Source organism: Paramormyrops kingsleyae, chromosome 14, assembly GCF_048594095.1.
Source record: "Paramormyrops kingsleyae isolate MSU_618 chromosome 14, PKINGS_0.4, whole genome shotgun sequence".
Taxonomy (NCBI): Eukaryota; Metazoa; Chordata; class Actinopteri; order Osteoglossiformes; family Mormyridae; genus Paramormyrops; species Paramormyrops kingsleyae.
Window position 1 is genome coordinate 14,655,878 of NC_132810.1, and position 27,354 is coordinate 14,683,231.

At 53.2% G+C, this 27,354-nt stretch overlaps 1 protein-coding gene across 2 annotated transcripts; it reads right to left on the reverse strand.

Moving 5' to 3' along the window:
• On the reverse strand, positions 1–27,130 carry luzp1 (leucine zipper protein 1). 2 transcript variants are annotated; one of them, XM_072699377.1, is made up of 5 exons: positions 27,001–27,130; positions 25,619–25,776; positions 5,653–8,899; positions 848–1,027; positions 1–580 (listed from the first exon to the last, which is right to left on the reverse strand). In XM_072699377.1, the coding sequence occupies exons 3-4, from the start codon at positions 8,620–8,622 to the stop codon at positions 878–880; spliced, it is 3,120 nt and encodes a 1,039-aa protein (XP_072555478.1). In that variant the 5' UTR covers positions 8,623–8,899; positions 25,619–25,776; positions 27,001–27,130; the 3' UTR covers positions 1–580; positions 848–877. The 2 variants fall into 2 exon arrangements, with proteins under 2 accessions (XP_072555478.1, XP_072555477.1); XM_072699376.1 differs by lacking the exons at positions 25,619–25,776; positions 27,001–27,130 and adding an exon at positions 22,818–23,300.
• Positions 27,131–27,354: the final 224 nt, after the last annotated feature.

Below are 27,354 nucleotides of genomic sequence, written 5' to 3' on the forward strand. Positions count from 1 at the left end.
TTTCCTGCCTGTTAAGTTTTAATATGATAAGATTGGTGTGCAGAGCTCTCTCCATGGGCAAACCCCACATCCGCTACATGCCGATACAGTCTCTGTACATTCGTGGGGAGGGGGAGTGTCCCCCCAGCCCAGTTTCACATACAGTGTAATAGAGATGGCAGCAATGTTCAGCATCATGTTCAGCATCATGTTCAGCGGAGAGAGAATGTCAAATAAAAGAAATGCATTAAAAGGTCCGACAAGCGAAGTCCCAAGTGAGACGAAATAAAACATGTTCAGCCACTCGCTCTCTGCTACTGGCCTGGACGGGTCTCCTCCGGGTCCACGCCAGGATGGGCACGGTGCACGGCGTCCGTTTATGTGCCATTGGCCATGCCCACCCCTGCCCTTTTCGAAGCCCCCACCTCCCCCAAAACGGGCCCTTCCTTTGTCAGTTGGCTGGATGCAGGTCACTAGGAGGTCAGGTCTTGGGCAGCATTTGGTCGTTCGGGCAGCAGAATCGCGTGCGGATACTTTGAGATGTTGTTGCTTCACAGATGATCCAAAACAAAAGAGGGTTCCCAGGGACAGGGACGGGGGTCTGGAGGAGAAGAACACACAATTGTGGTGGAAATTTCCAGTGTGGTCACATGACACAGCAACATCCCAGAGGTGCGTCCCTGAAGGTTTGGCTAATTAACACGCCGTTAAGTAACAGGCGCGTGGCTCTGTAATTAGGTCCGGGGGAGCGGCCAGGGATTCCCAGCACTGTACGTTAAGGAGGCAGCACGGTCCACACAACACAGCAGACATGCCTCACTATCTATTTCTGTAAGCGCTACATTTTCACCTCCCGACGATGTCTCACCTGCACCGGGGATGGGGGTGTGTGGCCAAGCTAGTTATCAGTCTGCCGGTGGCTCCAGGGTCGCCCCCCCTGCCCCCGTGCAGACGCCGCCCCCCGCTCCCTGCCCGCCTGCATCCACCCGGAGGACCCCTGGGTTCCTGACGCCTGCTTCCTCCATGAGTCGCCAGTCTCTTCTGATGCCTGAGCAAAGGGAAAAAAAGATAGATCCATTAATCTGCCCATTAATCTGTCGGACCACAACCAGCATGTGCAGAACCTCCAAGACGCTCGTGTTTATGTCAGAAGGTATGTGTCTTCAGGCAGGTGTGAATGGAAGCACTTCTGAAGTTGTTTAGCAGCATGTTGGGGGGCATAATCATCTTTATACCTGCGAAAGCCATGAGAGTTTGCACCGTTGGGTCCTGGAAAACAGCCTCATGATCCCTTGTTCGTTACGTTATCCATGCAGAGCAATCATCAGAAAGCTATGGGCTATATTACGTCAAAGAGTGACCCGTCGCTGGCCCTCGGAGCCTGTTCCTCAGCATCGACCCCAAGGAACCAGCCTGCTGTCCATGGCCCTCATAGAGCCTGTTCCTCAGCGTCAACCCCAAGGAAGGACCCGCTGTCCCTGGGCCTCAAAGAGCCTGTTCCTCAGCGTCGACCCCAAGGAAGGACCCGCTGTCCCTGGGCCTCAAAGAGCCTGTTCCTCAGCGTCGACCCCAAGGAAGGACCCGCTGTCCCTGGCCCTCAAAGAGCCTGTTCCTCAGCGTCGACCCCAAGGAACCGGCCCTGAGTTGGCCAAGCCTGGAGCATAGGGCTCACACTTCCCATCCACCACCCACAGCGCCACGCCTTCTCTCGGGGGCAGGAAACACCACGCATTACTTGGTCCCTGGACTTGCCCAGACAAGGTGAGAAGAGGGTGAAAGTGCCCCCCCCCCAAAAAAAAAAAAAAAATTAGTAATCCCATCCAGGAGTCCTTCTCCGAGATGTCAATTTCACAGAATATTCCTGTGTGTGTGATGGGGGGGTGTTTTCTGTGAGCCTGCTTTGTTCCCTTTTCTGGAAATAGCTGGTGACTGGATGTTGGAAGACTGTAGTACAGCTCCAGTAAAGGTTTTGACACACCTACCCAAAAAAAGCATGATTTGCATGATTTTCTACATTTTAGAAGACATCAAAACTATATTATATAGCATATATGAATTATACACTGACCAAAAAAAGCATTAAACAAAAAAATAATTAATTTGTTGGGGGGGCAATTCTGTGGGTTGGGACTCAGAAGGTTGCCAGTTCAAATCCCTGGGTCAGTAGACTGTTCCCACCATTGGGGCCTTGAGCAAGGCCCTTAACCCCAATCACCCCAGGGACTGGCTGGTGCTACTGTCTCCTCTATGCCAGTTTCATGAGGCGGCCTCCTGGGATGCTGTTCCAGCTGTCCTGAAGGAGGTCCCACATAAATGCTGAGCTCTCATTGGCCACTTTCCCTTCACTTTCTGGTCAAACTCCACCAAAACCATCCCTACTGTGTTCAGGTCAGGTGGCCAGGTCCTGTGGTGAAACACTAGCACTCTCCTTTGTTGGCGGCTTGGCGTGTCCAACCGTTTGACTGGTACTGTACTTATGCTGTAGCTTATTCTTAGTAGTTAATGATTTAAAATGGGAAATGGGAGGCAAAAAACCGGAGAGGCCATGACTCCACCCACAGCGCCCCACCCAGACCTCCACCACAAGCACAGTGACAGGAACCCTAATCCTCTTTCAGATGGAGCCTATACGCTGACACTTCCTTTCGCTGTCATCCATCCCTTCGTTGCCATCGGCACCTTTGCCTTCCCCGCTTGCTCATGGCCCGGGCTGCTCCTTCCTCCGTGTCGGAACACGCCCGGGTTCAGACAGACTGTGCCGGCGCCTCCCCTCTACTGGGCAGCAGCAACAGCCTCTGAAACGCTTTAAAGCCACAATCCCACCTCAGTGCGACAAGCAGGGCATTTTCCCAAATTCCCAAGCCATCAGGAACACGTGGGGTGTTTTCGCTGAATTCCCAGGCCACCGGGAATATGTAACCAGTCACGGGGAAGAGTCCATCCCTTGGTGCATAACATTTCTGACTAGAGCGGCCAGCAAAGCCACCCCCTGCTCATTTGGTACGACCCGATCCCCGATGACACACCCTTAACCCTAATGGGAGTGCATTCCCTGCAGGGCCTCACTACAGAGTAACAGACCAAGCCTGTCTGGTCCCCTTACCAAACCCATATAACACACTGCACCGGCCCATTCCGAAGAACATCATGTTGCCAGCCCGTTAAAACAAATCCCTTGGGAATCAACAATACTATGAAAAATGCCTCAGAGACCCAGGCAGTGTACGAGCTAGAAGGTTCTGCAGCCGCAGAGATCAGACTGGGGCCGTGGTCATGTTCCGGTGCTGTGAGTGGAGCAGGTTGAGCCAGGGAAAGTCAAGAAACCGGGTATTGGCCGATCCTGGAACGACATGAATGAGTAATGTGGAAACAATGAGCTGCTGCAAGCAGAGATCACCTGGGCCAGGCTCCATCTGCATCTGCACTTTCTAAAACCATGTGACCTGCTGGAAATGCACCCTTCATGACATCGCTGTGAGTTAATAACTAAATTACTGCTCTGCTGATGTCACAGATGGGATTCCTGAGCTGCCGTATCATGTCGCCCAGTCGTACCACAAATGAGTCACATGACCAACCCGGCACAGTGCTACCACATAGAAAGCATACCTTGAGTTTCTCACACACCTCAAGTTGGAGGTTTACCTGAATCTGGTTTTGAATGAGCTCCAGGCCCCTTAGTAGCTGAACTTCTGAAGGTGTGACGCGTGGCACAGAGTGAAATGGGCACAGAGATGCCCAGTTTAGGTCTGGATCGAGACACAGCAGAGGCTGAAACTCCACAACGCCGGGGGCAAAGTGCCCTCCCCTGTTTCAGGTTCCTGTAGACCACTGGTTCCCAAACTTTCTCTGCAGGGCCCCCCTTTTCTAGATAGGAACATTATTGAGCCCCCCCCCCCCATTCAAACTACACAGGTTCACATTAAAACTTCATTTGAAATACAACTACCTTTTCTAATTGAGCGAAAAAAATGCAATTACAAAATACAAATGGTGCAATTTCACCACTGTGGGAGAAACAAGAGCAATCAATTAAAAATAAAAGTCCAGCATAAGTTTGAAATTATGCAAATGAAGATTTAACATTCCTGTTAATATTCATTGGCGTACACAAATAAAAGTTTGTCATAGGATTAACGCATTTTGTTTTATATAATTAATGCTATACTATAGCACAAAACAACACTAAATCATACCCATTAATTGATAGTCTTCCTGCACTTCATGTAGAAAATTTTAAACTTCGTTTTTCCTGATATGGTTAGATTTTTTTTGTCTGGCGCTGCAAAACGTCATCACGCGTCACCATGTCACATGGTACAAAAACCTTGCAAGAGCAAGACGACTTAAGACAGATCATACAGCACCTCTCAGCCGGCTGAACAAACAGGAACTGCCTCCGTGACGACACAACTTTGCCCTTATTGGCTGAAGAACGTGACGTTTGTATGACGTTTGTATCCCAGGCAGTTCCGATGCGTAATCTGCTATTTCTCCTGAATATCACGTAAAGCAGTGAGAACTGGTTTTCAGTTAATTTACCTGGCAAAATAAAGTTTAAATAAATGACATAAATGCTCTAATAGTACACGTAAGTTAGTGGTTTATTTATTGTTAGTTACTGTAATGTTGCCCTGCTTTATTTGGTTAATCGTCCAGTCTGTGAAGAGATTATGTTAGGGTGGCACATGCCCCTGAGGCTATCCCATTGGTGCGCCCCTCCGCAATAACTCTGTGCCCCTCTAGAGGGGCGCGCCCCCCCAGTTTGGGAACCACTGCTGTAGACTTTTCATTTTCACTGCTGTTTTTAGGCTCGGTCTGACTTCCCTGGAATTGCGCTCTTGGAATAAGAAATACCAGCATGCCACAGTCTAGGGGAGACAAGCCATGGCATGACAGACCCAAAGTCACATCTTCAACTCATTTCCTCCCGCTCAGAGGGCGGGGCAACAGCACCTGGTCAGGTAACCCACTAAATCACGGACTCCAGAGTCATCGTGGCGAGCCAGCGGGTGCAGTGACACACTCTGGAGGCTTGGGATGGTGCACTAATTAATGCAGCCAGACCTACAGCCCCAAAATTTGGGCTGCCATTTCTCGCCTTTGGCCCAGTTGGCCGCACTTTCCCACAGAACCAAAGGAGCTCTTTGTGGACCTGGCTGCAGACTGCAGATGCTCTCCAGCTACTTCTCCATCCTGGGTTACAAGAGGATCCATCAAATGTGCTTCCAGATCCACTGACAGCCCCTCCCTCAGACTGCAGTTTATATTTTGCTGTGTTTTTATCCCTACTGGAGTATTGGGGTGTGTGTGGTGGGGGGGGGGATGTGGGCTCTCACAAAATATCAGATCAGAAATGTATGTAAATACTACCACTTTATGCAGTCATTGTTGATGTATGAAGAGCAGATCTAAGTTTCAGCTATTCCTGTCAGACCACTCCTCTGTAACCCAGAAAACAGATTCCCTCACCCCCCTTTCTCATCAGATTCACCCCACCGGGTTCACCTTACCAGAAGCCTGATATCTAAGAAGGCTGACCAGCCTTCTATAACACCACTGCAGTTAGACGCGCTGCAAGTGTTCCTGCTGAAACCTCAAAATGGAATTGTTTTGAATTATTCATGCCTGGGGTTACATGGGCGCTCTTGCAGGCCAGGCCGCTATACTTACCGGGGACTGTGCTCTGTGCCAGGGCTGTAACTCCTGAGCGGTAACCGGTTCATGGGGGACACCCTTCTTCAGCCCCTCGGTGGGGGAGAGTGAGCTGCGGCTCCTCCGGATGGGCTCGGGGACATCCTTGCTGGCTGCTGTACTGTTGATCTTGCGCATGTAGACCTCAGCGGGGCTTGGCTTGCCTGTCCGTGATGCTACTCCAGTGGTTGCGGCGCTGGGGTTGGCAGTCACTGCATCTTCTACATCCAGTACCGTAGTGGCCCGATATGCTCGCCACGTGGTTGCAGACTCCGCTTCTTCCTCAGACCCATCCACCCTGGTTCCTGAACCACTGCTGTCCACCGAAGCCACTCCCTTCTTCTTCCACGTGCTCCTCACAGTCACATTCTTCATTTCAGGAAGAGAATCATCCCGCAACCCATGAGGTGGGTGGGACCTCCAGCTTGACACTGTAGTGTTGGTGCCGGTACTGCTGCTGCTCTCAAACCCAGACTCTGTGTCATTGTTGACATCTGGTGCCTTCTCCGATGACTTCCAAGTGAAGCTACGCTGAGGTACAATCTGGGCTTCTGAACGAGCTGGTTCACAGTCTTCGTTGTCCAATGGAGGCCGAAGGGTGATCTCACTCTTAGGGATGGAGATCTCATAGGGGATAGAGATGCTGCCACGATGCTCACTGGGGGTTATAACGATGTTGCTTGTGTGCCTCTCTCTAGCTGGTTCGCTTGACACACTGCTGCTCCTACTATTGCTCCGAGAGCAGCTGGGATCGCTGGGGTAAATTGTGATACTGCTGGTCATCTTGCTAGGCATGGAAGGCTTGGAGGAGATTTTAGGCTTTCCACTGGACGGCAGAGGCTCTGCCCTGCCAACAGACACCATCAGCTCCTTCTTGTCGATCTCTACAATGGCCGGCTTGATTTCTGCCTTCGACATCAGTGCCTCCCGTGGGCTACACACTCGGCGAATTTCAATGCCCGAAGGAGTGTGCGTCAGTTCCTGGGAGTTAGTCTCTGCCACCAAGGATCTACTTTGATCGTCTTCAAAGGAACTTCTTGTGGATGAGCCCCCAGACCGAGACTCCTGCAAGCGTGCGTGCCTGGAGTACTTAGAAGTAGTGGTCCTGCCACTCATCACAGTTACATCAGGAGCGGGCTCTCCCTCTCCTGCTGAGCGCCTAGACCCTGTGGACTCAGTCTCTGAGGCTGACGAATGGCCCTCAGACCCCTGGTCACTTGGCAACAGCTGTGATACACGTGGCGTGTAAGCAGTATAGGGTCCATTAGCTTTGGAGGGGCTGGAGGTGACTGTAGGGTCCTGTGATTGTTCCAAAAGTTCCCTTTCAGGCGGGGGTGTGCTTGACACCTTCCGTGACTCTTCTAGCAACACATCTGAACTGCTGGAATTATTATTGCCATGTCTTGATAATTTGTCAGCCTGGCCCCTTTTATCATTCTCATTTGGTTTCACAGACTTCCAGGGTTTCTGGTCATTAGCTGCTGGAGGGTAGCGGCTAAGCACTGAAGGCTTCCTACAGTCACTCAATGACACACCAGTAGAGGTCAAGGTCCCACTTGGACTTTTCTCCTCAGGAGTCCTCCCCCTCATCCCAAAATCACTGGAGGGATTCGTTCTCTGTGATTTCTTGAGCTTATGTGCAGGACTAAGGGCCCGCTTTGAGGTTTTAGGGGAGCTCTCAAACAAGTCCTGGGTCCTCAGTGGTTTCTCTTTTCTCTGCTGTGGTGAAACTTCTCTGATTTTGTGCCTAGAGACTGAAGACTCAGCTAGACTCCTGTATTTGGGTTTTTCTTGCCTAAACCCTCCCCGCACGTTGATCTCCTCATTCTCTGCCTTTCCATTTTCAAGCACCCGGTCTTCAACACCTCCAGCATATGTACTGAGCTGCATTTTCAGCTGTTCCACTTGGTCATTCAGGGCCTTGCTACGATTCTTCTCCTGCTGAACCTTCTCCAGTAGTTCTTCATTTTTGTACTCAGTCCTCTTAAGATCCTCCTGTAGTGCCTCTAACTTCTGGAGCCTCTCAGTATCAATGTTTTTCAGCTTCTCATTTTCTTGCAACAAATCTTTAAGTTTATTATCTTCCTGGTTCTCTGAACTGTTCTTCTCATTCTCTGATTTATTTCTCAGGCTAACATCATCAGAGAGTTTTAGCAAGTCAAAGCTCTTCTTCTGAAGGCTAAGTTTGCTAGTCAAGCCTGGAGACAGGTCATCCTCAATGCGAGGGTCACCAGTATCTGTGGGCTGCTCCTGAAGAATGGAAGTGTTCCTGCTCTGGTTGGCAGAGTTGACCCTGTTGTTGTTCTCAAGTTTCTCCGTAAGCTCAAGGATCAATTTCTCATCCTCCCGCTGCTTCTCCAGCAACCTCTTCCTCTCACTCACGAAGGCCTGAGTAAGGGTCTTGAGCTTCTCCAGCTCCACAGTGAGGGCTTGTTCTGCCTTGTCCAGGCGACTCTCAGAAGAATCCACCTCCTTTATTCGTGCCTTGAGGGCCTCCAGCTCAGAGGAGAGCTTCTTAGTCAGATTCTTCTCCTCATTGAGGCTGAGGCAGAGTTGAGTGCAGTCCAATTTGCTCTTGCTGAAGGCCTCCTCGAGCTTCTCTAGCTCAGACATTCGCCTCTGCAGTTGCTCAGTCTCAGACTTGAGGTTTTTGGTGAGGTTCTCCTCTGCTTCCAGCTTTTCACCAACAAGTCGGCAGAGGTCCTCGGCCTTGCGCACCTCCTCATCCTTCCCCTCAATCTTCAGCACCCGCTTGCGAAGAGCATCAACGTCATTCAGAAGGGCCGAGCTACTGCCCTCAGACTGAATGATCTTATCCTGCAGGTCCAGCAGCTCATCCTCAGACTTCTGGAGCTTGCTGGCTGCCTCCTCCAGCTCATCGAGACGCCGGCTGAGGCTCTGCAGCTTATGTCGTAGGTGCCGATTCGTCGTGTCTTTGAAATCCGCCATCGTGTTGGCTTTAATTCAGATGGATGCACTTTAAAGCCGTCTGATGGGTCTTCATTTGCACAACAATGTGACAATCTACTTGGGCCCCGTTTCACTAGTCAGCACACTCTCGTTTTATCGCCAAGCTCCACTGTTGGGGACCGTCCCCATCCAAGGGCACCTGGGCCCTTTAGGGTTCTCCACTGACGCCCAGACGACCTAGTCTTCCTGTCGCTGTGTGAAACTTCTGCAGCACAGTTTGTCACAAGGAGTGCCAGTCAGCATGAAGGGCAATGACCTGTAATGGAAAAGATTAGATTGGAGTCAATTGCACAAAGTACAGGTGTAAAATGCAGTTTGGAATCTAATGGCACTTTTCCACCGCCACCAAGCCGTACCTGAGCTGATATGGCCCTGCCAAAAGCATGACTAGACTGAGCTGTACCTGTGCTGATATGGCCCTGCCAAAAGCATGGCTAGACTGAGCTGTACCTGATCTGATATGGCCCTGCCAAAAGCATGGCTAGACTGAGCTGTACCTGTGCTGATATGGCCCTGCCAAAAGCATGGCTAGACTGAGCTGTACCTGTGCTGATATGGCCCTGCCAAAAGCATGGCTAGACTGAGCTGTACCTGTGCTGATATGGCCCTGCCAAAAGCATGGCTAGACTGAGCTGTACCTGTGCTGATATGGCCCTGCCAAAAGCATGGCTAGACTGAGCTGTACCTGAGTTGATATGGCCCTGCCAAAAGCATCACTAGACTGAGCTGTACCTGAGCTGATATGGCCCTGCCAAAAGCATGACTAGACTGAGCTGTACCTGTGCTGATATGGCCCTGCCAAAAACATGACTAGACTGAGCTGTACCTGTGCTGATATGGCCCTGCCAAAAGCATGACTAGACTGAGCTGTACCTGTGCTGATATGGCCCTGCCAAAAGCATGGCTAGACTGAGCTGTACCTGTGCTGATATGGCCCTGCCAAAAGCATGGCTAGACTGAGCTGCTTCTGTCACCATTATCAGACTGGTCAAAATACATGGAGACACAGGTGATCTGCGTCGAAATGCAGGGGCTATATGAAGGATTTATCATTCTATGTATTTTTCATTATTAGTAGTATCACACATCACAATGTATTGATGCTTCCTGATAACATGGAACTTGAAAATTTCAAATTTAAATATGTAATAGCTGAACAGAATGGATTCGTAATGCAAATTTACGCAAGCAAATACTAATTGCACTGGAATTTGTTGCTAACATGACACGGCGACTCGTACAGACTTGTTAGCGGAAAACAGCACATAGTAAATCATGATGTAGACCGTGTGAACAGTAAATAAAAGTCTGTTCAGTTTTACATCACTATTGCTCTCCAAACCCAGCGATGCCTTTAATCGAGCTGACCCTGCTGCAGTGGTACACCAAAGTGTGCTGGAACAGTGCTGTAACCAGTGTCTGTTCACGGTACGGCTCAGGTATGGGTCGGTCCCTGTGTGCCAGTGGAAAAACGCCACAATATGAAAGTGCAAAATGGTGCAAAAGTGCTATTAACAGCTGTACAATATATACATGTGATAATTAGTAAATGTAGATCTACACAGTGGTATACATGGTGTGAGTATACATAGCATCTATGATTGCAGTAAAAAAGTACACTTTCTGTAGTGTATCAATGTATCTACAGCATATGTAAAGAACTATGAAGTGGGGGGGGGGGGGGGGGGGTGCAGTGTATAGCTGTGGGTGGGATTGGGTCAAGATCAGGGGCAGTGTTGAAAGTTCAGAATGTGGTGTCAGATGTAGAGAGAGGCAGAGAGAGCCCCTTCTGCATTAAAAGGGGGCTGCTTCAGATGCACCGAGTGCCATAAAATACTGATGATTTATGGGCATGGAGGGCATTTAAAAAATATATATATATATATCCCCAGAAGTAAAAAGCGGAAGCCCCCTGTGAGCGGAGGCACGATTGGCCCAGGCTGTAATGAGCCGCCACCTTGGCTCGCACGGCGGTTGCTCGCCACTTCAGTCCGCGGCTCCATAAACAGACAAGCTGTCAGAGCCACTTGAAGCAAGCCGCAGATTTTCTGCACCACCCACTGGCACAACACACAGGCTGCTGGGGGGGGGGGGCACATCTGCACTCCTGGCATTTTACAGCAAACCCCCCCCCCCCCCCCCAACCTCTGGTGATTATAAACCTCCATTACACACCCACGCCCACACAAATACACGCCACATCTATCAAAGAGCATGGAGTACATACACTTTATAACTTGCAAACATTTTATAAGTACGACAGAGCAGCAATAAAGGGACGTCTGTGTTCCTGTTAATGATAAATAAGAGCCAGCTGGGGGGGCTTGTCCCTCAGGCCTCAGAGAACAGCAGAGTTCCGTTCGGGGAGGCCTGCGTTCTGGGTGACCTTCCTCAGCCAATATAATCGATCTCTTGGCCAACTTTGTGCCGATCGCAGCACTGCTCAATGATAGACAGTCCTGCTGATGTTGGCATGGTAACGACAATGCTGTAATCACTCCCGAGGAAGGTCTGGCCGCAAGGGGCACATCTCTGCAGGCTGTCGGCCTTTCAGTGGTGATCGCCGTGGTTCAACATCGCCGTGGCGACCCAGACTGCAGATTAGTAGCAATCATCATTAAGGCTTCCTGAATTAATGAAATATTCATGGTCAATGACAAGGGCTTGGGGCGAAGTCCTGTGGGCTGCCTGCCCTGTTCTGCCACCCCCCCTCACCACCACACTGTCACATGATCACTGGCCATCACCCCCCAGCTTCAAACACACGGAGGATGCAGCAAAAGGTAGTGGCTGTGGTGATGTCAGTGTTGGGGTGGGCATTCACTTATAGGGCTCTTAGTTGGTGGTTTGCGTAAGGGGGGGTAAAAATAAATAAATAAATAAATAAATTATATATATATATATATATATATGCACACACACACACACACACACACACACACACACACACACTGCTTATTTTGGAAAAGGCCTGCACCTGGCCATGTGGTGGGCAGGACCCAAATTTAGGATGCCCCACAGTACCACACACGTCAACGTGGGGTGGCCCACAGTACCGCCAGACATTTCTGTAGATGAGGGGGGTCTGTGTGGTCACACAGTTCATGGCGCAGTCACCCATCGGGCCAAAGCCACATGGCCAGAGACCAGCCTGCTCAAGCTCAGCACTCCTCCTTGATATTAAACTCATCATCTGATGATTCTTGTCTCTCAACATGGCATGCAAAGTAAGGCAAGACAACAAACAGCCAGAAGAAAGACTGGAGCTCATGCTCGGAGCGGGGAGGAGCCAGGAGACCGAAACCCGACTCAGGTGTGTGTGAGTTGGGCAGTGCCGAGGCTGTGTGTGTGTCTCTGTGTGGGTGAGACAGAACCCACCACCCCCGATGGAGAGAGTCTACCTAACCTACTACTCATCACCACACCCTCTACTTGGGGGTGTCAATCTCGAGTTACTCATTTTGTTTTCAGGCTAATTCTCATCACTGAGGGAAGTCTACCTTCTTAATGGGGGGGGGGGGGTGCAATGAAAAGCAAAGTGCAGAAGTATCCCTTGGGAAGAAGTTGGGGGGGGGGATAATTGGAGAGCCTCTCCCAAGTAACATGATGGGGGGGGGGGGGGGGGACTGAAAAACCAGCAGCAGGACCCATAATTATAGCGGGGGCAGGGCGGGGGCAAGCGGGCAGGCGGGCGGGTGAGTCTCTCAGGGCCCATTCCCATGCCAACAGCCCACTGTGGAAGCTTCCACAAGCAAGGCTACAATCACACAGCATGTTATTACTGCCCTCACCGCACCGCACGCTTCCTGCAGCATCGCCTAGCACATTCTGTTCCTCTGAGAACCAGGACAGCACCAAGGCTCCCTGCACTTGACATTCCATCAGACGCCGGCCCACGGCCCTGCGCTTCCCAGAGCCACCAGCGTGCCACGGGCCGCGTGCGGGGGGTGTGCCTAACAGTCAAAATCACCCAGTCAGGAAGGCAGACAGGCATCCAAACCTGCTGCTAATTTACTGCATGTGTGTGTGTGAGTCTGCCTCTACCCCCTTCTTGACCGTTTTTGGAAAATGTTTAAGCGCTGAAAAGGAGGTCTGGAATTCAGTGTCTGCTTGGCTCGGCCGGGTGGGAGCAGGATGGATGCGGAGAGAGAGCTGGGGGGGCAGAGCGAGGCCGGAATACTGAGCAGCCTCTGGGTGGGAATGAGCAGGCAACACGGTGCACAGGGACGGACACACACAGCCTCAGCACTGCCCAACTCACCCACACAGAGACACACACACACACACACACAGCCTCAGCTCTGCCCAACTCACCCACACAGAGACACACACACACACACACACACACAGCCTCAGCTCTGCCCAACTCACCCACACAGAGACACACACACACACACACACACACAGCCTCAGCTCTGCCCAACTCACCCACACAGAGACACACACACACACACACAGCCTCAGCACTGCCCAACTCACCCACACAGAGACGCACAGATACACTACTATAGAGCTACTGTGTACTGAGCATACTGGTGCAGAATGGCTGCCATCACATCATCCAGGTGGGCTTGAAAAATAAATGCTGCATAAATGTAACATTCATTCATTCTTAGAATTAGGTGATCAGTGGTCATTGTCAACACACCACAGCACACAGTGCGCAACAATGAAATGTGTCCTCTGCATTTAACCCATATGTGACTTTCGTGACATAGCAGGGGGCAGCTAATTCAGCGCCCGGGGAGCAGTGCTTGGGGGCAGTACCTTGCTCAGGGTACCTCAGCGGTGCCTTGCTGGTCGGGGATTCGAACCTGCAATCTTTCAATTACAAGTGCGCTTCCTTAACCATCAAGCCACCACTGCCCACCAGAAAAAGAACCTCACAGCATCTCATTTCCTACAGTGAAATTCAAGGCAGTGCTGGGATTTGAACGCAGGATCTCCTGTTTACTAGGCAGGTACTTTAAGCAACTAAGCCACAGCAGCAGAAGACACACAGTCTCACTGACACACACACTGTTTACATCCACAAGGCGATGCATCAGTCGTGTCACAATCTCTAAACAAACCACAACAAATCAGCATAGACCCGCATCGACCATTAGGAGGCGTAGTCTATGATGAGTCCTGCTTGTTTGCTCCTGCAGACCCTTACAAACATGACAAACTCACAGACATGGCGGGTGTCAGAAAGCACCTTACCCCCTAGCCCACTCTCAGGAGGAAGGTCACATTTCGACATTTCACTCTCAGTTCTGCAAAAATCTCCCAGGATGAATCACCGGGGGTCGGGGGGGGGGGGGACCTCAGGCCAGTCACGAGCATGGGGGGGCTGTCTGGCAGTGCAAGCAGATGAAAACAAACATTGACGCTGAGGAGGACAAACCAGGACACGGCAGTAAGTATGGGCAGGGCGGTATGAAGGTGAAGATGTGGAGTCGCCCCCCCGCTGCCGGGACCTGCTTGTTGCTTCACTCTGGAATGGTGAAGGAGCAGCGGTTTGCTTCCCCTGCAGCAGCAGCCTGAACATGCTGCTTATCTCCTACCTTCACGCAGGCCTGTGCCATTGGCCAATCAGCTGCACTCGACTCACAGGCCTGTGCCAATGGCCAATCAGCTGCACTCGACTCACAGGCCTGTGCCATTGGCCAATCAGCTGCACTCGACTCACAGGCCTGTGCCAATGGCCAATCAGCTGCACTCGACTCACAGGCCTGTGCCATTGGCCAATCAGCTGCACTCGACTCACAGGCCTGTGCCAATGGCCAATCAGCTGCACTCGACTCGCAGGCCTGTGCCATTGGCCAATCAGCGGCACTCGACTCGCAGGCCTGTGCCAATGGCCAATCAGCTGCACTCGACTCGCAGGCCTGTGACATTGGCCAATCACCTGCACTCGACTCGCTCTGTTTGCTACAAGCATAGGGGCTGTTCCAAGGACTAACCCCCTCACCCCCCGAGGATGAAGCCAGAAGGAAGACAGACAGACAGACAGACAGACAGAGACAGAGAGAGACCTCCCAGGAACCAGAGTCCCCAAGACCACCCCTCCAGCTGCGACTGATATCAGATGTCAGACCTCCGCAGTTAATCACGCCGATTCCCACAAATCTCCTGAAAACACCTTGCAGTACCTGTGCGGGCGTCGAGCACATTACGCCGTTCAGCTGGGAAAATCGCAGATTCTGTCCTGTGTTCAAGGACAAACAACACAGCCTACCCAAGTTTGGGCCTGACCACAGACCCTGCCCCCCTCTCTTGACACTCACTGCAGCAGCGATTATGGGCGGGGGGGGGGGGGCTATCATTCAGGCCTGTCTGTGGCACCGCACAGCCTTCATGCTGAACACAGATACACACAAGACACAGAGGGACACACGGACAGAATACAGACACACAGACAGAATACAGACTTACACAGAACACAGAGACACACACAAGCCCTCCAACAACCAAATCAGGCCCCCACTCCCGCAAACACAAACCCGAGAAGCAGGAGAGACGTGGCGTAAGCGAGAAGGACACTGAGGCAGCAAATGTGAAGGGAGATCTAGGGAATTAAGGATGGGGTTGGGGGTGTGTGCATGTGTGTGGAGGCGGGGGGAGGAGCGAGCACCCCAAACATACAGCAACATGACGCAGCCCCCCCCCCCCCCCGCTGTTGCATTGTGGGACGACTGACGAGGGCAAAGACGCGTCGGCACCGTGAACAGTGGCTCCGGAATACTAAGCAGGGCGCTGACTCGCCGCAGTGCGCTGCAGTGGGAGGGGGGCACGCGTCACCGTGTACCAGGACTGAGACCGAGCAGAGAGAGGGAGGACCCACACGCATCTTCCTGGGGGGGTGGGGGACTGGCACCGGGAGGCAGAGGACGGAAAAATACAGCAATGCAAAGTGAGACAGCGGACCTGCGCTACACACCGGCGACCCAGTAAGACGACCAATCAGCTCGCTGCCGAAAGCCAACACAGCACAATAAGGAATAGGGGAGGCAGGACCAGGCCAGAGCAATCGAACACAACAGCATCAGCAGCAAGGCCATTGGTGTGTGAAGCAGGACCAGGCCAGAGCAATCGAACACGACACGGATCTGGCTAGAGCAACTGAACACAACTCTGTTCAGCTGAACACCAGCTCCCACCATCACTTTAAGATGAATGCAGTGACTGTGAAGGTCAGCATAACCACAAGGGGTCACTCACACTCGACACTGAGCATCACGCTGGCTGAACACGAGTGTGCACACATGCTGACCCCACACCCAAAGGATTAGAAGCAAGAGCCCGGAATGTAGAACCTTCCGGACATTCTAACAAGCTTTCCTGTCTCTCACACACACTTACTTCTCCACCCCAAACGCTCCCCTGCGCGCCTGCTACTGGAAAGCTGGTGGCTGAGACACAGACACTAAGGTCCTCTACCCAAAGCTTAAACCTGTGAAGATTCAGGAGTGAAGCAAGCAGTGAGAGGAGCAGCCACAAATGGGGACAGAATCTAAATTATGACTAAAGAAGTAATTATTTAACCCTAATTAATGTGTGGTTCCCTTAATCCCCTCAATCGAAGCCAGGCAGTACATAGACATGGGGTAACGCAGGCAGCGTGCCGGCGCATGACGGTGGCTGGTGCAGAGATGGCCTCCTTCTTGCATACTGTGCTATGTGACCCTCCTCTGCGGCGAGCCAATGACACGCACACAACGTTAAGCAAACAGAAAGGGCTGGAACCAGGTCAGGCCGCGGAGAGCCTCCACACGCGAGTCAGCTTGCCCTAAGCGAAGGGCTTCTGGGAGACCATGAAGGGCGTCACGGTAACAGAGGGGGCGGCACACAATGCATGTGGGGCGGGGGGGGTGTGTGGGGGCTACAGCCACTAAGCGCAAATATAACAGCGCTGAGAAAATGACAAATGTCACACTGAGGACTTTATCAGTACAAGTGACAATGAAGCAAAGCTTTAGCCAGGATAACAGGCTGAGCAACGAGCTGCCGGCACAGAGCCACAAACACAGGCACAGGGATACAGGCACAGGGATACAGGCACAGGGATACAGGCACAGGGATACAGGCACAGGGACACAGGCACAGGGACACAGGCACAGGGACACAGGCACAGCACTGTAAGCTCAGAACTGCAGACACATGCCTAGAGACACAGGGTTACATGCTGAGACTTTAATCCTGTGACGTCTGTGATACTGCGATCTCACTCCTCCTCCTGCCCTCGTGCTCAACTCCTCCATCTTTAAGAACATAAAAATCTTCCCCTTGCCCCCCCATGAGTCCACCCTTACATACTCCCCGCTCCAAGCTCTGTTTTCAGTACACGTGGAGGACCCCCCCCCCCCCAGCCACACCGTCACAGCAACATGACTGTCACAGCACACAGACACAAACACACACATGCGGATACAGCCAGCGGCCCGGCAGCAGCATGCAGGCCGCACAGCCTGGCTCCACCCACCATAGCTGCCCGGACTGTAATTGGTTCCAGGACGGGATCCCTGACAAGCTCAGAATCCTGGTAGCAGCACCAGGCTGGGTGTCGGGTTTCATCCGCATTCAGGGGCTCTGCAGCATGTAAAGGAATTGGGGGGTAGTCAGGTCCTCACGAGCATATCCCATGGGATATGAGACGGAAGGAGAGCAAAGGAGGAGAACAGAGGAACCAGGATAGGAGAGCAAAGGAGGAGGAGAATAGAGGAACCAGGAAAGGAGAGCAAAGGAGGAGGAGAATAGAGGAACCAGGATAGGAGAGCAAAGGAGGAGGAGAATAAAGGAACCAGGATAGGAGAGCAAAGGAGGAGGAGAATAGAGGGAAGAGGAGGGCAAAGGAGGAAAAGAATGAAGGGACCAGGAGAGGAGAGCAAAGGAGGAGGAGAATAGAGGGAAGAAGAGGGCAAAGGAGGAAAAGAATGAAGGGACCAGGAGAAGAGGGCAAAGGAGGAGAATAAAGGGAAGAGGAGGGCAAAGGATGAGGAGGAAAAAAGGGAAGAGGAGAGGAAGGCAAAGGAGGGGAGAAGTAAAGGGAAGCGGAGGAGGGCCTCCCTAGCACAGTGATTCAGAGCCCCAGAGCTACACCCAAAAATGCTGGCAGCACTGTTCCGCATGAAAGCAGCTTCCTGTGCGTGATTAGCGGGCTGGGGGGGAGGAGGGGGGCTCCGGTGTTTTGTCTTTGGGGCCGAGGGGCGGGCAAACTAAAGGGAGAGAGGGAGGGCAGGAAACATGCAGTACACGAGGTGAGCCGACCACTCACTTAGGACCCCCCCCCCCCCCCACATCAGGGCCTCAAACACCATCCACACGCTTGGAGGGGAACAGCCCACAGACACAAAGACTACCCCCCGTGCTGTGGGCTGTGACTGGGGGGGGTTTGGCGTCACAGGGTACACCAGTCCAACAGGAGAGACCTTGAGGTATAGAAAGCAGCTAAGGCAGCGTGCCTGTGTCTGTCTGCGTCTCTGTGACTGTGCACGTCGGCAAGGGGGGGGCAAAAAGCTTAACTAAAATAAATGTCACAGCAAAACACGCCTGGGAAAGTGTGTCATTCCTGAGAAGGCCGTCTGGGGCACTGGCCCCACCCCCCTCGCTGCATTACCATGGACAAAAGGCACAATTCGGGGCGCAGCCAGAACAACAGGCCGTGTGACGTGGGTCTGCGAGGACGGCCGTCACACCGGCGTGTCAGGACAGATCCTAAAAGCAGCCAGGGCTCGCTGGAGACAGCTCTGTGCCAGGCACAGGGGCACCACATCACAGACGGGTCCGCTGGAATGGGCCACACACTTTCGGTGTGTCTGCAGAACCCCTGAGCTCCAGCACTGGCCAGGCCAAGCCAAAAGCAACATTCCGGCCCGCAAGCGCCGTGCCGGATCAAACAGAACAGGGACTATTTATAATGGGAATGCCTGAGCAGCGGAAAAAGAAGCAACAGGGAAAAGAGAGAGAACAGGGCGTGCAAGCAAGCAGGGGAAAGGGGAGCGGGGCGGGCGAGCGGGAAAGGATGGGGGGGGGGGGGGGGCAAGCAACCGGGGAAGGCGAAAGGGGGCGGGCGAGTGGGAAAGGAGAGAGGGGCAGGCGAGTGAGAAAGGAGAGAGGGGCGGGCGAGTGGGAAAGGAGAGAGGGGCGAGTGGGAAAGGAGAGAGGGGCGAGTGGGAAAGGAGAGAGGGGCGAGTGGGAAAGGAGAGAGGGGCGAGTGGGAAAGGAGAGAGGGGCGGGCGAGTGGGAAAGGCGAGAGGGGCGGGCGAGTGAGAAAGGAGAGAGGGGCGAGTGGGAAAGGAGAGAGGGGCGGGCGAGTGGGAAAGGAGAGAGGGGCGGGCGAGTGGGAAAGGAGAGAGGGGCGGGCGAGTGGGAAAGGAGAGAGGGGCGAGTGGGAAAGGCGAGAGGGGCGGGCGAGTGGGAAAGGCGAGAGGGGCGGGCGAGTGAGAAAGGAGAGAGGGGCGGGCGAGTGGGAAAGGAGAGAGGGGCGGGCGAGTGGGAATGGAGAGAGGGGCGGGCGAGTGGGAAAGGAGAGAGGGGCGGGCGAGCAGGGTAGGGTGAGAGGGGAAGGTGAGTGTTACCTGTGAAGCTCTGCTCTGTGTGTACTTGACATTTACAAAGTTAGGGTGAGCTTGGGGTGCTGAGTGAGCTTCATTCTGAGGGCCCATGCAGCCAGAGCTGGGATGGGGGGGTGTCCTTTCACATCCCCCCTCCCCCTCCGGCAAGACTGGAAAGGGGCCGATTTATGAAAGCCCATTTTAGGATGTTGATACAGGTGTTTGGTACCCAGCCCCCTCCCCCTCCAGCAGGGGACCGGACACCCGGTACGGGGGGGGGGGGGGTGGGATTGCGGGTGACAGCGTTCACTGAAAATAGGGCACCAGACTCTGCTTTTTAGACAGAAAGCCGTCCTGACAGCTTCCAGCTTCTGGTCCTTTCTGGGCTGAAGTTCCACTGACGACATGCAAAGGCCCTGACCTGGGACCCCTCCTCCCTCAGACAGACAGCAGCCTGTAAGCCCACCACGAGCACCCCCCACCCCCCCACGCCCCCACCCCACGCCAGGAAGCACCCAGCCCGGGCTGTGATGGGGACCACTATGGTGCCGCCAGCGTGACACAGATCACACAGACACGCTCACATCCCTGGGTCTGACAGACACGCTCACATCCCTGGGTCTGTCAGACACGCTCACATCCCTGGGTCTGTCAGACACGCTCACATCCCTGGGTCTGTCAGACACGCTCACATCCCCCCAAACCCCCCCAGCCCCCATTACAGCCCAAATCAGAGACAGATGGGGGTGGGCAGCTAACGTAGCAAGAAGCACACGGCAAGCTCACCATATGGGCAAATCATCTCCGAGGTCTATTTTACAGCCCCCCCAAGCCTGTGCATTCTGTCAAGTACCCGTCCCCAGGAACCCCACCGACCCGCTGTAACGTGCATCCTGGGCATTCGTACCCAGGGCCAAATTAGGTAGTCGCTGTCGAACCCGCAGCCTGGCCGAGCACGCAGCCGCCCCCCACTCAGGTCAGTGCACCCCCGGCAGTGACCCATATATTCCTTTGGCATGTGTCACATGACGTGAGACACGCTGCCATTAATCACCATGACGACGAAGCGGCGTGAGTAGACCTGCTCACCGGCCCACTTTCACCCATGTCTCTGGGCCGGATTCCACAAAACCCAGGCCGCCTCACAACACAGAGCCCCCCCCCACTACCCCAGCTCCAAATAGCTCCAGAAAATACGGCCAATACATCTGACAAGGGGGGTACCTGTACCTTCTACAGACAGAGTGACATCACACCGCAGAACAAACAAGCACACAGCTTTCAATGGCGGCGACCAGCGGGGTTTGGGAAGTGGAGAACGGTGCCGACCCGCTCATCAGATGGACGAGACGGCAGCGAGCGACACGAGCTGCTGGCCTTCAGCAGCCGCTCCTATGAAAGCAGGACAGCGTCCATCACCGAGCAGCTCTGCAGCTGCGTCACCTGCCTGCACCGCAGACGGCAAGTGTGTCATGACGACGGCGAGCCAATCACAAGAGGTGACACGGCATGCATGCATGCATCTGTGTGTGTATGTGAATGTGTGCGTTTGTGTGTACGTGTCTGTGCATGCATGGCAGTGTGTTTATGTGTGTATGTGCATATATGTATGCGTGTGTGCGCATGTGTCTGCATGCGTGTGTGTCTCTCCTCTTCCATGCTCGTTGCGGTGTAGGCAGCAGACCGGTCTGATGCAAGCAGGAAAGCAGCAAGTGTGACAGGAATAACACAGGGCCCGCCCCTCCCAATTCCAGCAGACGGGTAACAATGCGGGACTACCCAGCATTCAATGCCGCAAGCCTCACCTAGGTATGCGCCATGGTGCTGGAGGGCAAGCTGGCCATTCACATGGCAAAACAAAAACAAGGGGGGGGGGGGGGGGACAGCCGGGCGTGGCGGGGTGGGGCCACCATTATCCAGCCGCTCCGTCACTCAGCGGACGCAGGAGCAGAACAAAAGGCCAGGAGAGAGAAACGCTTCACAGAAACAGCGGGACGAGTCCTGCAACACCCCCAGGCCCCCGGCGAGCAGACAGGGAGGGACACCACCATATCCTCACCTCACCTACGAGACCACCAACCGATCCGCTATTGCAGACTGTCCCCGAGGCTGCCCCCCCCCGCTTGTCATGGCCACTGAACTGGCAGCACTATGTAAACAAGCCATAAACAGCCTGGTGATGTCGATCTATGTGACACCACCTGTGCTTTCTGGTGCGGGGGGGGGGTAGTGACTCGCCTCACACTCTGGACCGGTGGCCCTGCCGCCAACCCCGAACTCCCATGATGCTCAGCCTCTGGCCCTCCGACACATACCACCGGTAAAAGGGAAACTCCCAGCCTGTTGGGCCCAAAGCAGCCAGACAGCCGTCAATAGCAGAGAAACCGACGACCACTCGCAGCTAAATGGAGGCAAGCCAGGTAGGCAGAGGAGGACAGCATCAGGAGGCTCGGCTGTGCGCCCCCACCCTGGCCCAGCCGTGCCTGCGTGGCAGCGCCGCCTCTGGGCTGGGCGGGGGCGGCTCGCCAGCCCGCGTCTCTCAGACAGGTCACAGCACATCTCCGCTCGTCACACCTGGGGCCTGCGCTCCCGGATACGGCGTCTAACTCCCGTCAGCAGTCACTGATGCTGCCTGCCTCCGCCAGAAAAGGCACCTTGGGGGGGGGGGGCAGCTGGCCCTCGTAGCACAGGGTGACATATACAACTTGACATAAGCCCCAAGGGGGATGGGGGGGTTGGGGGGTACATTAGGTGCAGCCCCCCAGGGATGCAAACTGGGCTCAGCATGCTACAAAAGACCCTAAATATTTGCTGACATCGATGTCTTTGCGTGGGCTGCAGTAGCCTTCCTCAGACAGAACAGGGATTCGGTTTAACAAGCGAAGGGTCTGCGCCAGAATAATCAAAACTGCCAGGAAAATGACAGAGGCGCGTTGAGCAGAATGGGGCAGCTGCAGGCAGCGCTTTCTGTGCACAGCGCAGGCAGCGCATACATCTGCATTATCGGCGTGTTCGCCTGCACGATCAAAACCGGCACTCGTGCACAGCAAGGGCCGAATCATACCGTGTCCCGCCGGAGACGCTCTCTGGGCAGCGGGGCAGAGACGCCTGGCCCGGCCCGCCAAAGGTATTGAGTTACGGAGAAATGCCCCAGGAGCAGAATTTGTTCATCTTTGCACTTATATGGAAGAAGAAGGAGCTGAAGGCTATGAAACAGGAGAGTGCGCTCTCCGGAGGTCTGGCGGTGCCGCGGACAGAGTCGCTCCTCTCCTGGCGAAACGCAAAACTTTTCCTGTCCGATTACCAGACCCACCAGAGAGCCGAGATACGCTCGGTTCGTGTCCGCTAGGAAGTTAGGACACCCCGCCAGCGGGGTCCGGAAACACGGGGCGCTGTGTCACGCAGGAAGCCCGGCGAGTCCCGGGCGGCACCGGCCGGTTACGCGGCTTCTTACGGAGCCCCGTCGCTGGGAGCGAGGTTACACGCTCCAAAAGACAACAAAAGCGGCCCGCCGTCCGGTCCGAGCCGCAGTTCTGCCGTCGGCCGCCGGGGGAGGAGGGGTGAAGGCGCCCGCAGTCCGGAGGTATGAGCCCCCCCGTCCCCCGCGTCCGGCGGCTCCGTTCGGCGTCCGCTTACCTCGCTTTACGGGAAAAGCGCTTTTCTCAGCTCAACTCCGGCGCAGGGACGCAGATCCTTCGGCTTTCGCTTCTCTTCCCGAACAGCCACGGCTCTTCCTTCCCCCGGCTCTCCCTCCCCGCACTGCGGCGGAACCATCGCATTCCTCCGGCTCCTAACAATGAGGAAGGTGGGCTTTCCCCGGCCGCTCAGGACCCGCCCCCGCCCTCCCCGGAGTCCAGGAAAGACGGAGAAAGGAGAACAGCAAAGGAGAGAAGTGGGACAGGCCTCGGAAGATAACCGTCCCCTGCCGCCAGCGCCTCGCCTCGCCTCGCCAGTCCGGTCCGGCTGCGCGTCTTCCGTGCCCGAGCAGCTCGTTCGGCGACCGTCAGGCGCGGTGCCCAAAAAAGGCGAAGAAGGGAGTCGGCATTTCACCGGAGTTTCGTGAAAAAAGAAGGGGGGGGGCATGAAGGAAGAGAGAGGGCTGATCGCGGGAAGAGGGTGGGAAAACATCAGGGACGTCGCAACTTAACTGTTTAGTGACTTTTAACTAGTTCTTGTTCCCAGAAGTTACAAACAACACAGGGATGCTCCACAACCAAGGAGTTTTGGAACTATATGCACAGAGCCCTGTAATTGGCTTTAAAGAATTGTATTTTATCTTAAATTCATACAAATTAAAATGACCTAAGTTTTAAAGTATTATTTTATTGCAAATAGTCAGCTGTGAGCCAGCACCGATGTATAAATCGCATGCCACAGCACATCGCACCAATTACTGTGGTATTTATGAACTGCTTGAAAACACTTTACCCTATAATACCATAAATGGTAAATTACATAATCCAATGTCAATCTGAAAAGTTACTGAGTAGCATCTCAGCCCACATTCCTGAATGAGGGTTCCGGAAAAATCCAGGTAGGAGTAATTTTTGGGCTGCTTGGGGCTGTAACTGAGTCACAGTATTCCGGGCTGAAAACAACATAGGCCTATGCCTGCATGCTGAGCCCGTCAGTCCTGTAAGGCATGAGAAAAGTCCCAGGTGTGAAAGCAAGGAGTTCCTTTGGGACCAGGAAACAATTACTGATTTGATTTTTTTGTGCAGCTCCTCCCCCAGAGACGTCCATTGCGAGATTTTTTTCTCGGCAGGTGTGTGTGTTAGGATGCCCTGTGCAGGAAGTAACTGAATTTATGAACGATATCTGATAGCTGGGAACTGCTTCCCGTCAGCGAGGACCGAGGAGCAAGGTCATCACAGCTGCGAAAGGAACATAAAGCACAGGTATGGGGCAGCCGGGTCAAAGGGCGGCAGCCTGGAGGTGCCTCCCACAGCTAGTCACCTGCAGGCCTGTGTGACCAGGCAGGAATCGTGACCAGGCAGGAACTGCACGCAAAGTTTAGATAGGCCTCAGTGCCAGGTTTTACAACCGCAATTAAGAAACGCTTTATGGCGACCTGTTCGGTTGCCATGACAAGAAGAGACCGAGACAGCTGTGCCTGTGCCTGCCATTTTAAAGGCGTACATGTGTGACGATGTCCGTGTTTTACTCATGGACAATGCAGTGAGCCCAGGCAGAGTGGTGAGGTAACGTGGCCCAGTGCAGGCCTGGGTGCTGAGTGGTGAGGGCCTGCTCAGAAAGCAGCGGGCGGCACCTTGCAAGACCCGCCATGCAACAGGAAGTGGAGCTAAATGATTCTGTCCTGACCCAGGTGTCTGCAGGAAGCAGCTCGCTCCGGCATGCTGTAAGTACTCCCATCCCATAGGGGGGGCTCCAACAAACACGTCTCGGCAAACTCAGAGAGTAGCAAAAGGAAATGGTGCAATACCCCTGCAGGATCTTACATAAACAAACAAGCTCCCTCATTCCTGCGGACCCAGTCTTGGCCCCACCCGTCTGGCTACTGACATGAAAGGATTCTTCCTGTTCTCTCTGCATGGGTGGCTGCGAGTGAAGTGACTGAAGAAATCCTCAAACATGCCTGGGAAGAGCAGAGCAAACGAATAAAGTTTGGCCCAGCCGCCTGGCCAACAGATGCGGGTCACGCTTTTCCCTGACTTCGATGGAGAGCAGCCCTCTGGTGGCAGAAATGGTAACTTCAGCACATTAACCACCCAAAAAATTAGAACGTAAGCTGCTAAAACGTGACAAAAAACCAGCACTGGCCTGGCCAGTGAGTATATGCTGTCCATGTGTACTTCAGGATTCCCTCCTGTAGGGTCTCCGGGGTGGCGATGGGTCTCGGTAAACTTCACGCATTACTATAGATGCCACCCCTTACACCTCCAGCCCACAGTCACACACGGACAAACGGTGCCCTCTAATCCTGACCCCCAGTCAGAGACACGGTGACTGTCTCTGGGGGAATCCCAGGCCAGAGAGACCATGTGACTGTGTATACCAAGGACCACTGTAACCGTCATCGGCCCGCTCTGCGAACACAAACACCACGGCACCTGTGAGGTTAAAAGCCCCCCCCCCCCCACACACACACACACACACTGCCTGGACACATTCCAAATTCCTGGCCGTGTTTACGGCGACCAGCACCTCAGCTGCTGTGTGCCTGCCTGACAGAGGCGAGGAATGCTGTGTTTCTCTCCGGTCCTTGGAGTTACTGTGCTGTACCTGTTGTGTATCTTGGTACGTCCTGCCAGGCTGGGCCAGATAAAGTATCGCCGCTCGGCACTCCCAAGGAAACGGTCCCATGGGAACCACTCCAGGAAAAAGGTGTTCTGCGGGAAGGCGTTCTTTGGAATGCAGCCCCCCCCGCCCATGCTATCCCATAAGCCTCTTGGGCTCCCGCCAAGGCTGGTACACACCTGAGAATGATATGAGTGTTTGATCCAACTTCTTTGTGGGATGATTTCCTTCAGCACATCCTGCAGAAGGGTGCGAGAGCTGGCCTCCATTGGGATTTCAGGTTACGAGCTCCGGGATGAAGTGCTGACGTAGATCCTGTCGCGCATGAAAAGCTTTTCTGTGGAGAATGGGCAGGTGTTTCAGTGACGCCTGCTCCAGGGAAACTCCAAACACTAGATCAGGAAACTGAAGCCACCTTGTCTGTAATTGCTGACATTTTCACCTCTTTCACCATAAGATAAACTCAGCATCAGAATTTTATTTGTATTCTTTCGCTATCAATCACCCCTGTGTCACACGCACTGTCACAACTGCCTTCAGGAGAGCCCAAACGTGATAAACCGGACAGGAACCGGTCAGAAAACAGAACCTCCCACAAGTCAGCTGAGACCTTAGATGAGAGACCAAACCAAGGCTATTAATGGGCTGTGCAAGGACAGCCTGGCTAAGCACGAGACCACAAGCACACTGTGACTTTTAATTGGTCTGTATCTGTGTCGGTGTGTGTGTATGAATGGGTGTGTGTGTGTATGAATGGGTGTGTGTGTGAATGGGTGTTTATCTAGGATAAGTTCTTGCATGCCAGTTAGCCTACTTGTCTGTTTTCTTGTGATCTTGCATGTTTGTTAGTTGAGCCAAACTGACATTACACTTATCCCAGAATAACTAGATTTTCACTGTTTTTACACGCTAGTTGCCAAAATGCAGCTTTAGTCAGCATGTTTTCTCACCTTCCAGTAATCTCCCGCTGTTTAGAAACCAGTCGCAGCAACTTCACACTAAAGGAAACCATTTTATTGCCCTCTGCCAATATCTTGATTTTGTCAACTGAAAAGTAAGTGTTTTGCCAACAAGTCTGTGTTTGTATCTGCTGAACAATCTCCATGATCTCCGGCTGTAAAGCACAATAATGGCGGGATTTTCGGTGCAAAAATTAACTATGACGCTCTGGCACCACCCAGTGGCTAAAAGAAGAACAGAACTTTAAAAAAAAAAAAAAAAAAAAAACCGGTATGACTTTGCCAGATGGGCACCAAGTTATACCGCACATGTGAGGCAGCCAGGACCATAAAGTATATAGGGGTTTGGTTTTTGTATTCTGAATGATTCTTTTTTGATAATTGGGCCATTATTGTTTTAACACTGCAAATAGTATTTGATTAAATATCTATCGATCTATTGTATTATTTGATAATAAAGCAACTACTGCCAGTTCCATACACTCACCACCAGAGGGTTGCTGCTTTGTAGCCTCAGTCAGAAAACAATGATAATAATATTTTTTTCTGCTGTTTGGTATTTCTCGTCTTCGTGTACTTAGATTATGTATCTTATGTCTCACCTGACTAATCTGAATCCAGACTTTTGCCGGAACAAGATGGTGAATAGAGTGAGACAACAGCCTGTGGACCATGGACAGGCACAGTCAGTCACATGGTGTCCAGGTCTGGAGCAGAGTGTCCTTACAGAGTGGGAAGCGACTGCACTCAGGTCTAGAAACCAACAGAAACATACATCAATGTCCGAAACTGGGCGGTCATGATGAATACCCCCCCACACCTGTGTTTATCATAATAATCATTAATTTCCTGTGCCCTGTTCATTTTCTCTGAAGCTGGCAGCAGGATAAGGAAATGGCCGGGGGTGTGGGGGGGGGGGTCCGTCCAGTAGGGCCAGACCGTGACCCACCCTCAGT